The following is a 12,884-nucleotide window of genomic DNA, read 5'->3' on the forward strand; positions in this document are numbered from 1 at the left end:
AGGTAATTTTGCATATCTGGATAGTGAAATGAATGAAATTGGTTCTGATTCAGAATTCTGACAGGTTGAGGTTGAATAAGAACGACAAGTTACAACTTCACATCTAAAAGGTGTCACTCAAGTTCTGTCGGTCTTCTTGTTACTGCCCAAGCCCTCAGTCACAGATGGGTGTCTCCCTCCTCCACCTGTTACCTTCTAGTCCCAGTGCACTCAGGTGTGAGGTAGCACACCTGCTGCTCTCTCTGCCTCTTAGGGCTGCGCAATTAATCGAATATTAATCGTGATCAAGATGTTGGCTTCCCACAATCATGAAAAAAAGAAAGAAAAAAGATTGAGATAAAACGTGCCACATTCCATTGAGCAATGTTGCTCTGGTTTTGTCTTGTGTTGTAAATCCAGCGCACCCCTTTCCCTCAAAAGTGGTGCGCTCCGCCCCTCTTCCAAAGCCCAAACACGCTGTGGTGCGTGTAGTTTCAGCTCGAGTCCAGAACGTGTTTGTCCATTTATGTTTCAAACTTCCTTGGTAAAATGACCGCTCAAAGATATCCAGTGTTATTATTTCTTTAGTTCAATAAATGCCCGATTGTTCCCAAAGTCAAAGAGTAATCGTGTTAAATAATCGTGATCTCAATATTGATCAAAAATAATCGTGATTATCATTTTGACCATAATCGTGCAGCCCTACTTCCTCTCTCTGTGAAGAAGAAAATATGACGCTGCACTGCATCCCGAAATGAGCGCTTTAAAGCCCCATTCAGCAGCTTTTCCAAGTTTTGCTATTGGGTAAACAGCGGACTGTGTGCAATAGCATTGGTATCGATATCACCGCTCAAAGTAAAAAAAAACACAACGTCAGAAATCTCTATGTACATGTTGTGACATGGGGTACTCACCACGTGATGAAATAATAATCCATAGTTACACGAAACGGCATTTTTGTAGCAAATCCGCACCGAGTTACTTCCTTGTTTTCCTGAAGACAGCGCTTCCGCTGTACAGCGCATGCTGCCTCTGGGACGCAGGCACAAAAATACTTAGTGGCCGTTCACACCATAAGCCGAAGCAACGCTGAACCTAAGCTCAACCTACGCTGAACCCACAAGTTTCATTTAGGTGTCCTTGTTAACAGGCAAAGCCGTTCACACCACAGGATTCACGCCTATTTTCCAAGCGTGACGCGTGAAGCTTGAAGCTGCCAGGCATAAAGTCAATGGGAGTTGTGGGCGGGTTCAAGGCGCGCCGAGGAGGCGCTGAGAGGAAAAGAGAAGGCTTCTTGTGTGAACGGTTAGTCGTCCGTTCAGCTTGTGCCTGCTTCAAGCTTCAGCTCTGCTACGTTCGGCGTCCTGTGTGAACAAGGGCTTAGTCCCAGGAGAGGCCTTTGGAGGGGCGGTGTGTGACCAATAGAGGCGACATGACTAAAAAGTTGTTATATTAACGTGAAAAAGTTACTGATTGGGGCTTTAACCATGCATTGCGTATCAGCAATCGTACACATATAGAACATGACTCTTCTAGAGCTTTTCTCAATCTGCAGGATCTACTGCTACATTTGGAACACACACAAAGCAACTTATTTTAATAAAATGTTGGCTTGCAGAATAGCTTTGTGCCGCTCGCTGCCACCTGCTCTCGCCTGATATAGCAGGCCACTATATTGCTTTTTGGTGGAAGAAGATAAAGGCAATAACACTTAGAACTGTTGGCAGAATCGGTCAGCTTGAGTTACGAGCCAGTTTCAGTGCAATAAATCAGGAGGAAAAAGGAAAATGATGCTTGTTAAAAGCTCCCATAATGGGCAGTCTCAGTTGCTTCCTTGTTCTGTATAAATATTTTATTCCATGAAAGAATCTTTGGAGCGGAACGAAAAATGATTCAATTAAAAGCAAGCCTAAATCCTTTGACAGACTGTGATTTTGGGCTGTCTCAGTGAATGTGAAAGAAACGTGGAGATATCTTTGGTCGTGGGTACAAAAACGCTCATCTTGCATCGCGCAGTGAGAGAGGTTCAAAGACGGCCGTTGTCATAGTCTTGCGACCAAAGATAGCTTAGGACCAATTCTGACACTGTCAGAAATGTATGCTGACAGCTACGTAGATGCCTGATAACCACCAATATAAATGCTGCATGATCATAATAATAATCTAGACCGTTTAAGACCATTTCTACTACATTTTACGCGTTTCTAGGGCTACTGGGTGCTGCTACTGCTAGCTGCCTGAGCCGTTCTGCTCTAGTGCGCACTGCACAGCTCCAACGGCAACATCACATGGAATGTGTCATTGTTAAAGAGACAGGCGCCGGTGAACATAAAAAATTATCAATTATAAATAAACGATTTTCGACTTTCAATAATAAAAGTCGATCTTGATAATAAAAATGATTATTCGAAAATTCGAAATTCATTGCCCATCCTAGTATTTACTGCTGATTGACCGGTATTGATGGAGAGACGTGCGTCGGTCGTATTCGTACAGTCTGCACACATCAAACCTGACGTCGCACTCAAGTTTATTAGATCCAGGTCACACAGTGTGGCCTGCAATAAACTTATAAGATTGCTAAAATCTCACAGTCTGTAGGCGGCTTAAGGTTTGTGTCTGAACAAACATGCGTGTTGACAGTAACACTACATGCTCAGTTTTCAGTAACTGTTGCCCTCACTAACTCTGTGTGTGTGTGTGTGTGTGTGTGTGTGTGTGTGTGTGTGTGTGTATGTGTGTGTGTGTGTGTGTGTTCGTTTGTTTTGAAGTCCTGAAGAGGGCGCTGCCGCTGAGTGTGCAGCAGCTCCTGGGTGAAACCTAAGGAAGCCTCAAAGAGCTTCTGTTTGCAGCAACACAGCGGGTCTCACTTTTCTTTCTTTCTTTCTTTCTTTCTTTCTTTCTTTCTTTCTTTCTTTCTTTCTTTCGTTCTTTCGTTCTTTCTTTCTTTCTTTGGCACAGAACAATGGGCCCACTGTTTGGAAGCCACTAATTGCAGGTTGTGAGAGGGCTTGTTGTCGTTTGTGGAAGGCATTTCATGTCATGCCTCGTTGCTCTGCTAATTGGACGGGAGAGCAAGATGTCTTCACCCTGAATAAAAAAAAGAAAAGAAAGGAGGGTAATCTTTAGCTCAGACGTTTGGTGAGCAGCGCCTACAGTGCCATAGAGTCTAGCTATAGATTCTATCTATAGAGTATCTATAGGCATGCAATCTTTTTCGGTCATTGTTGAATGTATTTCTTTGTTGTTTTAGTTTAAATGTCCAGTTTTCAGTTTGACACTTCCTTTCCACCTGCAGTAAGCCCCACCCTGACACCGATACTCCCAGTACCAAACACACACTAATTATGGGATGCCAGAACATCCTGTTGAGCCTTCTGGAGGTGTTGAGAGTCTAATTGGACCAAACACCAGTGATGGGAGGAGCCAGAAACACACCTTCTCTCACCCCTCCAGCCCAGGCAGGTTTCTACATCAGTGCTCATTCTCAAATAGCACAAAGTGAAACGTAAACACAGATCATTTACCCTGTTGAAAGTTGCACCAGGCTTGGAGGCACAGGTCCCTTCACAGGTCCCTTCACAGGTCCCTTCACAGGTCCCTTCACAGGTCCCTTCTTGTGTGAAGACATTTGCTTTTGAAAACACGTTGATCCAGTTTCCTCCACACAAGTCGCTTCATTAAGCCCGTGTGTCCTGGCGGAATCGTTCTTCTTTTTCCTACTTTTTCAGTGGAAACGTCTCGCTGTTCCATGTCTGAGTGCCAAATGCTAGAAGTTACAAAAGACTTGACAGATAAGTGCCACGTGTACGTCAGCTTTCTAAGCCTTATGTAACTAAATCAGGACCCACAAAGCAGCTTCTCCCACACGTTCTCTTTTGAACAGAACATATTCCCGATGGCCTCTCTAGTTACCTCCTCCAGTCTTCTCCTCCAGTCTTTTCCTCCAGTCTTTTCCTCCAGTCTCCTCCAGTCACCTCCTCCAGTCTTCTCCTCCAGTCTTCTCCTCCAGTCACCTCCTCCAGTCTCCTCCTCCAGTCTTCTCCTCCAGTCTTCTCCTCCAGTCTTCTTCTCCAGTCTCCTCCTCCAGTCTCCTCCTCCAGTCTTCTCCTCCAGTCTTCTCCTCCAGTCTTCTCCTCCAGTCTTCTCCTCCAGTCTTCTTCTCCAGTCACCTCCTCCAGTCTTCTTCTCCAGTCTCGTCCTCCAGTCTCCTCCTCCAGTCTTCTCCTCCAGTCTTCTCCTCCAGTCTTCTCCTCCAGTCTTCTCCTCCAGTCTTCTTCTCCAGTCTCCTCCTCCAGTCTCCTCCTCCAGTCACCTCCTCCAGTCTCCTCCAGTCTCCTCCTCCAGTCTCCTCCTCCAGTCTTCTCCTCCAGTCTCCTCCTCCAGTCTCCTCCTCCAGTCTTCTCCTCCAGTCTTCTCCTCCAGTCTTCTCCTCCAGTCTTCTTCTCCAGTCTCCTCCTCCAGTCTCCTCCTCCAGTCTTCTCCTCCAGTCTTCTCCTCCAGTCTTCTCCTCCAGTCTTCTTCTCCAGTCTCCTCCTCCAGTCTCCTCCTCCAGTCACCTCCTCCAGTCTCCTCCAGTCTCCTCCTCCAGTCTCCTCCTCCAGTCTTCTCCTCCAGTCTCCTCCTCCAGTCTCCTCCTCCAGTCTTCTCCTCCAGTCTTCTCCTCCAGTCTTCTCCTCCAGTCTTCTTCTCCAGTCTCCTCCTCCAGTCTTCTCCTCCAGTCTCCTCCTCCAGTCTCCTCCTCCAGTCTTCTCCTCCAGTCTCCTCCTCCAGTCTCCTCCTCCAGTCTCCTCCTCCAGTCTCCTCCTCCAGTCTCCTCCTCCAGTCTCCTCCTCCAGTCTTCTCCTCCAGTCTCCTCCTCCAGTCTCCTCCTCCAGTCTCCTCCTCCAGTCTCCTCCTCCAGTCTCCTCCTCCAGTCTTCTCCTCCATTCTTCTCCTCCAGTCTTCTCCTCCAGTCTTCTTCTCCAGTCTCCTCCTCCAGTCTCCTCCTCCAGTCACCTCCTCCAGTCTTCTTCTCCAGTCTCGTCCTCCAGTCTTCTCCTCCAGTCTCCTCCTCCAGTCTTCTCCTCCAGTCTCCTCCTCCAGTCTTCTCCTCCAGTCTCCTCCTCCAGTCTCCTCCTCCAGTCGCCTCCTCCAGTCTTCTCCAGTTTCCTCCTCCAGTCTCCTCCTCCTCCAGTCTCCTCCTTCAGTCACCTCCAGTCTCCTCCTCCAGTCTCCTCCTCCAGTCTTCTTCTCCAGTCACCTCCTCCAGTCTCCTCCTCCAGTCTTCTCCTCCAGTCTCCTCCTCCAGTCTTCTCCTCCAGTCTTCTTCTCCAGTCTTCTCCAGTCTCCTCCTCCAGTCTTCTCCTCCAGTCTTCTTCTCCAGTCTCCTCCTCCAGCCTTCTCCTCCAGTCTCCTCCTCCAGTCTTCTCCTCCAGTCTCCTCCTCCAGTCGCCTCCTCCAGTCTCCTCCTCCAGTCTCCTCCTCCAGTCTCCTCCTCCAGTTTTCTCCTCCAGTCTTCTCCTCCAGTCTCCTCCTCCAGTCTCCTTTGTGCTCTTCAGTCAGGATTCAAGATTCAAGATTCAAGATTTTTATTGTCACTCCATGGTACAAGTATCACGTGTGAAATTCTTGTGCTGTGGACTCCGTTTACAACATAGTACAAATCTAACAGGGCATATGAGTGCAAAAACAACAAAAGACACAACAAGCAATAAGGCAGTATAGTGAGGATAGTAAAGGAGGGCATCAAGGGAGCCATTGATTTGCTCTTTCCTTCACCCTTGAGAGTCTGGTTTCCTAAACTTTGCTTTGGGGCGCACAGCAGCATGGGTTGCACAGCAAACACTGAGTGTTGATTTCATCCATGTTTCTCAATGCATTTGCAGCTGGAGTTAAACCAGTGATGTTCAATGCAAAGTGGGACAGTGCAGTGCCACAGCTGATTTGATATACAGGGATGTGATAGTTGTGTGTGTCTGGACACAAAGACTCTATTTGTAAGAGATCACTGTCGCTGCTTCCGATGATTCGATCACGTCCCGCTTAAAGGGGGACTAACCCCCCAGATATGTATCAGAACAGTGATTTGAAAATACCTATGGAAAAAACCAAGAAATGACATATACTCTTGTCTATACTAGACTCTTTGGCTGTGTTCAAGTCAAGATTTTTTTTCGGAAATCGACGCCATTACAGTTTGCCTACTGCCTCAAAAATAATTTATTTGAGAGGGGCAATATCTTTATAAATATCAACAACTAGCCAACGCTGGTGGCCTGTATGGAAACAGAAAATCTGAAAATGGTTGAAAGTTATATCAATTTGGTAATTCAGTGGCGAACTAGAAATTTAATTATTTTTCTGCATGTATCTCTATGGCAGGTGTCAAACTACGTTACGAGAGCAAAGTGACATGGGCTCGTTACAGCAGCACACCGCACAATAGGAGAAACCCCCCGCTCTGGGGTAACACAATGCGAGATTTCTCCACGTCATTCCTTCGTACAACTAGCGATAAACCGCGCAATGAAATCCGTTTTTAATTTGCGTTTTGGGGCTTTTCGTGATTCTTGTTAAAAGTTACTGCAGCGCAGGGCAGTGTCATCAGACCTCCATGTGAAGAGCTCCGCCCGCGCGTCCCCGCTGCCTGAGCACACAGCAGTGTTCGACCTTTAGAGGGCGCTTATGCCAGATATGCTGCTGAAAAATGATACAAATGGTAAAATGGCAACAGTTTGGTGTCAAATGTGGAAATTCTGACCAGAATTCTTCACACATCACCCCCAAAGTCATATATATTGGTTAAAAGCTGAAAAAAAGTGTTTTGGGGGTTAGTTACACTTTAAGTAGCCAAGCGACCTGTTATTTAGTGTATCTTTGTACCTGCTATTTAGTGTATCTTTGTACCTGCTATTTAGTGTATCTTTGTACCTGCTATTTAGTGTATCTTTGTACCTGCTATTTAATGTATCTTTGTACCTGCTATTTAGTGTATCTTTGTACCTGCTATTTAGTGTATCTTTGTACATTTTTCCAGGTTCTGTGTGTGCCAGGTCTGTCACCTCGCTGTCATTGTGGGCTCATTATCTCGCTCAGGCCTGCTGGGGTTGAAATCAGATCAAGTGTCGCGGGTGGAGCGCAAAGCCCTTTTCTTTCTTTCCTTGGTCTTTGGTCCCCAGCCTCAGATCATATTTTCCTCAAAGCACCAAGGAGAAAAGACTTTGCTCATGAAAGCGTTTCCAAGTAGAAGGGCATTTGTCTGGAAGCTGCAGAAAGGTGAGGCTAGCAGAGTGAACAGAGAGTCAGTGCAAACACCCAACTCTGCAAGTGAAACTGATGGAAGAGCACGTTTTTATACGCGTTGTACGTAAACGCCTTATGTGACCGCCCAGTTTGAGTCAAAGTCAAACATTTCATACCGTCTAAAACAATCAACTATACTCATCCACCTCATGACTATACTATACTAACTATACTCATCCACCTCATGACTATACTATACTAACTATACTCATCCACCTCATGACTATACTATACTAACTATACTCATCCACCTCATGACTATACTATACTAACTATACTCATCCACCTCATGACTATACTATACTAACTATACTCATCCACCTCATGACTATACTATACTAACTATACTCATCCACCTCATGACTATACTAACTATACTCATCCACCTCATGACTATACTAACTATACTCATCCACCTCATGACTATACTATACTAACTATACTCATCCACCTCATGACTATACTATACTAACTATACTCATCCACCTCATGACTATACTATACTAACTATACTCATCCACCTCATGACTATACTATACTAACTATACTCATCCACCGGCCGAGAGCAGGAGAGAGATTCATTGTGACGGAAGCGTTCATTTGGCCATATCCGATGGTCTGTTACGCTTTCCCAACAGACAGACTGATGTGTTTGCCTCTGAGCCTTACTGACCCTCTCTCCCAACAGACAGACTGATGTGTTTGCCTCTGAGCCTTACTGACCCTCTCTCCCAACAGACAGACTGATGTGTTTGCCTCTGAGCCTTACTGACCCTCTCTCCCAACAGCCAGACTGATGTGTTTGCCTCTGAGCCTCCTGCTTACTGACCCTCTCTCCCAACAGCCAGACTGATGTGTTTGCCTCTGAGCCTCCTGCTTACTGGCCCTCTCTCCCAACAGACAGACATGCTGATGTGTTTGCCTCTGAGCCTCCTGCTTACTGGCCCTCTCTCCCAACAGACAGACTGATGTGTTTGCCTCTGAGCCTCCTGCTTACTGGCCCTCTCTCCCAACAGACAGACTGATGTGTTTGCCTCTGAGCCTCCTGCTTACTGGCCCTCTGCTGGTCGTGTTGTGCAGTGCTCCTCACCACTCAGCCATTCAAAAGATGAATGGCTGCTAATAGGGGGGACGTGCTGACCGTCTCTCCCAGAGGAAGCATTGAAAAGAGCATTTGTATCCGAGAGCTGCATTGATCACCGGCTCCATCTCCACATCTCCACTGGCCGTTGAGTTAGTGGACCGATAAGCTGCTGCGGAGTCTATTTAACACTATTTATCTCCCCAAGTCACTTTAGAAAGGGATCGTGTCAACACAGAGGTCTTATGGTGGTGATTGATGGCTTCACTGAGTCTGTAGAGACTCGAGAGCACCAGTAGAGGCCTCTCATTCTCTCTCTCTCTTCCACTTTCTCTCTTCCACTTCCTTCTTCCTTTGTGCTTGGAAAGTGCTTATCAACGGCTTTGGGAGAATGACAAATGCCTTATGCAGCAGTGTTGTTTGTTTTTTCTCTTTAGCTCTCATTTTGCCTTTTTCCTTCCTTGCACATCTCTTTTTGTGCACATCTCTTTTTGGGCCATTTGTTGTGTAACTAGAGATGATGGACACAAACACAGTTTGCTCTCTGGGAGGTAGAATTGTATCTCTTCCTTGTAACGTTCCTGTTAAGGCTCTTCTTTGTTGTTTTTGTTGTTAGTCACTCTCCTGTTCCGTAGTGTTTCCAGAGGAAGTGGTGACCTGTTGAGCTTTTGCTGTGTGTCAGTAGTTGTGTTTGGAACGGTTCACTCATTCACTCGCTCACTATTCCCATTGTAGTCTTTATCATAGTGAACTATATGTAGTGTTGATCATATAGTGAACTATGTTTATCATATAGTGAACTATATGATCAACACTACATATAGTGAACTATATGATCAACACTACATATAGTTCACTATATGATAAACACTACATATAGTTCACTATATGTAGTGTTTATCATATAGTTCACTATATGATAAACACTACTTATAGTTCACTATATGATAAACACTACATATAGTTCACTATATGTAGTGTTTATCATATAGTTCACTATATGATAAACACTACTTATAGTTCACTATATGATAAACACTACATATAGTTCACTATATGTAGTGTTTAGGGGTGTCACAATATATCGTCCCACGAAATTTCGCGATAGTAAAACGTCACGATATGTATCGTTGAGATGAAATCTCATATCGTGAAAAAAATAAAAATTTTTTTTTTTTTTTTTTTTTTCAAAAGTAGACAAAGAAACGTCTTTGTTTGTTGAAGTTCAATGTGTGGAAAGTAGTTCAGTTGAACAAGTCTCTGAAGAGACACATGAGAAGTTATACAGGAGAGAAACCATTCAATTGAGTTTCTGGCAAAACTGTTTACTTGACAGGAAAAACTGAAGATGCATAAAAAATAGACTAAGAAAAGTCTTGTTGTTTGAGTTTGAAGAAAAACTGAAGATGCATAATGAGAATTTATACTGCTGAGAAACCTTTTAGTTCAAAGTAAATCTAAGTGACGTGTAACTCATTCTATTTCAAGATAAGCCTTATCTCCAATCTCATGTTTTTTCTAGTTGTTATTGTAATAACAATTTCCCACAACAGCATGTTTTGTATTTGTGCATTTCAAATAAAATACTACTTTTCCAGTCATATATTGTCATTATTCAAGTTTAAAAAAATATTGTTAAAATCGTATCGTATCGTATCGTTATCGTGAACCCAGTATCGTGATACGTATCGTATCGTGAACTGAGTGTATCGTGACACCCCTAGTAGTGTTTATCATATAGTTCACTATATGATAAACACTACTTATAGTTCACTATATGATAAACACTACATATAGTTCACTATATCATAAACACTACATATAGTGAACTATATGATCAACACTACATATAGTGAACTATATGTAGTGTTGATCATAGTGAACTGTATGAGGAACGATCAAATGACTTTCAGACACTACAGATTTTGTTTCTGAAGATCATTGGGTCACAAGATGCTCCTCTGGGTATTCATGTGACTCAAGCAATCTGCGCCGAATAACACATAAACAAACCAATAACACATAAACAAACCGAGCTCTCCAACAAATTGAAATGTCCTCAGGTAGTATTGATGTTGCATGTTTTCACTGCTAAATCCTAAATAACATTTTAAAATTCTAATTACATGCATGTGTGGTGTGGTCAACTGCTGTCTCCTAATAGCCAAGTAGCTCACAAGCTTGTTAGCTCGCGAGCTAGCGACGACTTTCTTCTTCTCCTTCGGTAAAGACAACCGCATTGCATTGTGGTATACCGGCAGAAATGTAGGGTACATTTGCTGTTCACTAGAAATCGCTGTGCATTGTGGGTATTTTATAGTGTACTACATAGTGAATCAAATTAACAGTTGAGAATTGGGACACGTACAAAATGGCAAACGCACTAAATAGTCCACTATTTTCTGCTATAGGGACCAAATCCGAACAGGGCTAGTGAGAGAGAGAATAGTACTGTGTTTCCAGAGGAAGTGGTGACCTGTTGAGCCGTTTGTGTGTCAGTGAGACAGAGAATAGGTGGATGTGAATCAGGAGTTAGTTATTCCGTCTGTTTGTCCTGCATCTGGATGACTACAGAGACGTCCGGAAAGTGCTGGAATTTAAAAAAGATAAATCAAGTACTTGAAAGTGCTTGGATTTATAAGGATGTTCTTAAAAAGGGCTTGAATTTGGAATACTGGGATCTCTGAGTTTGAGCCTCGTGCGCTCCGTCATCTCAAAATTGCCAGGCCAAGCTTGATACATGTTCTTCCTGTCTGCAGTGTCTCTCTGCACTGTGTCAAGCTTGATACATGTTCTTCCTGTCTGCAGTGTGTCTCTCTCTGTACTGTGTCAAGCTTGATACATGTTCTTCCTGTCTGCAGTGTGTCTCTCTCTGTACTGTGTCAAGCTTGATACATGTTCTTCCTGTCTGCAGTGTGTCTCTCTCTGTACTGTGTCAAGCTTGATACATGTTCTTCCTGTCTGCAGTGTGTCTCTCTGTACTGTGTCAAGCTTGATACATGTTCTTCCTGTCTGCAGTGTCTCTCTGTACTGTGTCAAGCTTGATACATGTTCTTCCTGTCTGCAGTGTGTCTCTCTGCACTGTGTCAAGCTTGATACATGTTCTTCCTGTCTGCAGTGTCTCTCTGTACTGTGTCAAGCTTGATACATGTTCTTCCTGTCTGCAGTGTGTCTCTCTGCACTGTGTCAAGCTTGATACATGTTCTTCCTGTCTGCAGTGTGTCTCTCTGTACTGTGTCAAGCTTGATACATGTTCTTCCTGTCTGCAGTGTGTCTCTCTGCACTGTGTCAAGCTTGATACATGTTCTTCCTGTCTGCAGTGTGTCTCTCTCTGCACTGTGTCAAGCTTGATACATGTTCTTCCTGTCTGCAGTGTCTCTCTCTGTACTGTGTCAAGCTTGATACATGTTCTTCCTGTCTGCAGTGTCTCTCTCTGCACTGTGTCAAGCTTGATACATGTTCTTCCTGTCTGCAGTGTGTCTCTCTCTGCACTGTGTCAAGCTTGATACATGTTCTTGTGAAGTGTTAATGATTCATTCCGATGTGAAAGCATGCCTGGAAACACATTTGCATTAGGGGACTTAGGAGACTGGTCCTGCATGTGAACATCTCTGTGAATTATTGGCGCATGATTATGAAATGATTTCTCCTTGAAATCTATCATTACAAAAGAGTGGCAGCCCTGAGAGAGAAAATCAGAGACAGAGTCGCTTCTTTCACCAAATGGAAAATGTTTCAGTGACATTAATGCAGGGACATTTTGACAGAAATACACAGTGAGGTGCAGTGAGATGTAGTGAGACGTGTTGTACGGAGATAACATTGCCTTTCATTTAGCAGCTTTAAGTGGCGTACACTGCTGAGGTTTCATATCTCGCTCCTGTCTGAAGGACTGACCTGCGTTTGTCTTCGAGATGTTCTTGCTTTGAAAGAAAACAAACATCCCAGAAATACTTGGCCAAACTTTCCTTAACCCGGCTGCACATCTCCCCTTCGCCACCGTCCATGTCCCCTTCCTGTTAAACAGCATCGCTCTGTTCTACAACTTCGGCAAATCCTGGAAGTCCGACCCGGGAATCATCAAAGCCTCAGAGGAGCAGAAGAAAAAGGTAAATGTTCGGGAACTTACTTCCGGGGGAAATGACGTCACAAAAAGTCATGTGACTGTTGGGCTCTATAGGGGAGAAAATGGGAGATAGATTTTTTCTTAATGAAAAACATAGATAGAACATTCAATCAGGTGGGTCAAAAGGTTTGACTGGCAGAGTGTAAAAACACAGAAAGTGGAGCTAGTTATTTGTGCAGGACAGGTTAGATAAAAACAATCCCAAGGAGCTTATAAGAACATCTTTCCCTAAAAGAAAGAAATGCTAAAACAAATATACACTCAAGACTGATTTGGTGAATCCATTGTATCTGTGTATTACTTCATCTCAGCCCTTTATGTTGTGTGATGACCGTATTCTACTGAGAAGCACAGCCTCCACCTGTCAGCAGCTCTTCTGTTTACACCTTGGCAGGATGCATGTCTGTTGTCCTG

General features: G+C 44.1%; 1 protein-coding gene across 1 annotated transcript in view; it reads left to right on the forward strand.

Annotated features, from left to right (window-relative positions):
• Positions 1-12,884, forward strand: part of zdhhc17 (zDHHC palmitoyltransferase 17) — a gene marked incomplete at both ends in the record, with an annotated part of 92,689 nt that overhangs the window by 59,703 nt on the left and 20,102 nt on the right. The window contains one exon of the mRNA XM_083654633.1: positions 12,329-12,453. Within this exon, the coding sequence (XP_083510759.1) occupies positions 12,329-12,453 (125 nt within the window). The remainder of the gene's footprint in view (positions 1-12,328; positions 12,454-12,884) is intronic.

Source organism: Poromitra crassiceps, assembly GCF_964638095.1.
Source record: "Poromitra crassiceps genome assembly, chromosome: 2".
Classification (NCBI taxonomy): domain Eukaryota; kingdom Metazoa; phylum Chordata; class Actinopteri; order Beryciformes; family Melamphaidae; genus Poromitra; species Poromitra crassiceps.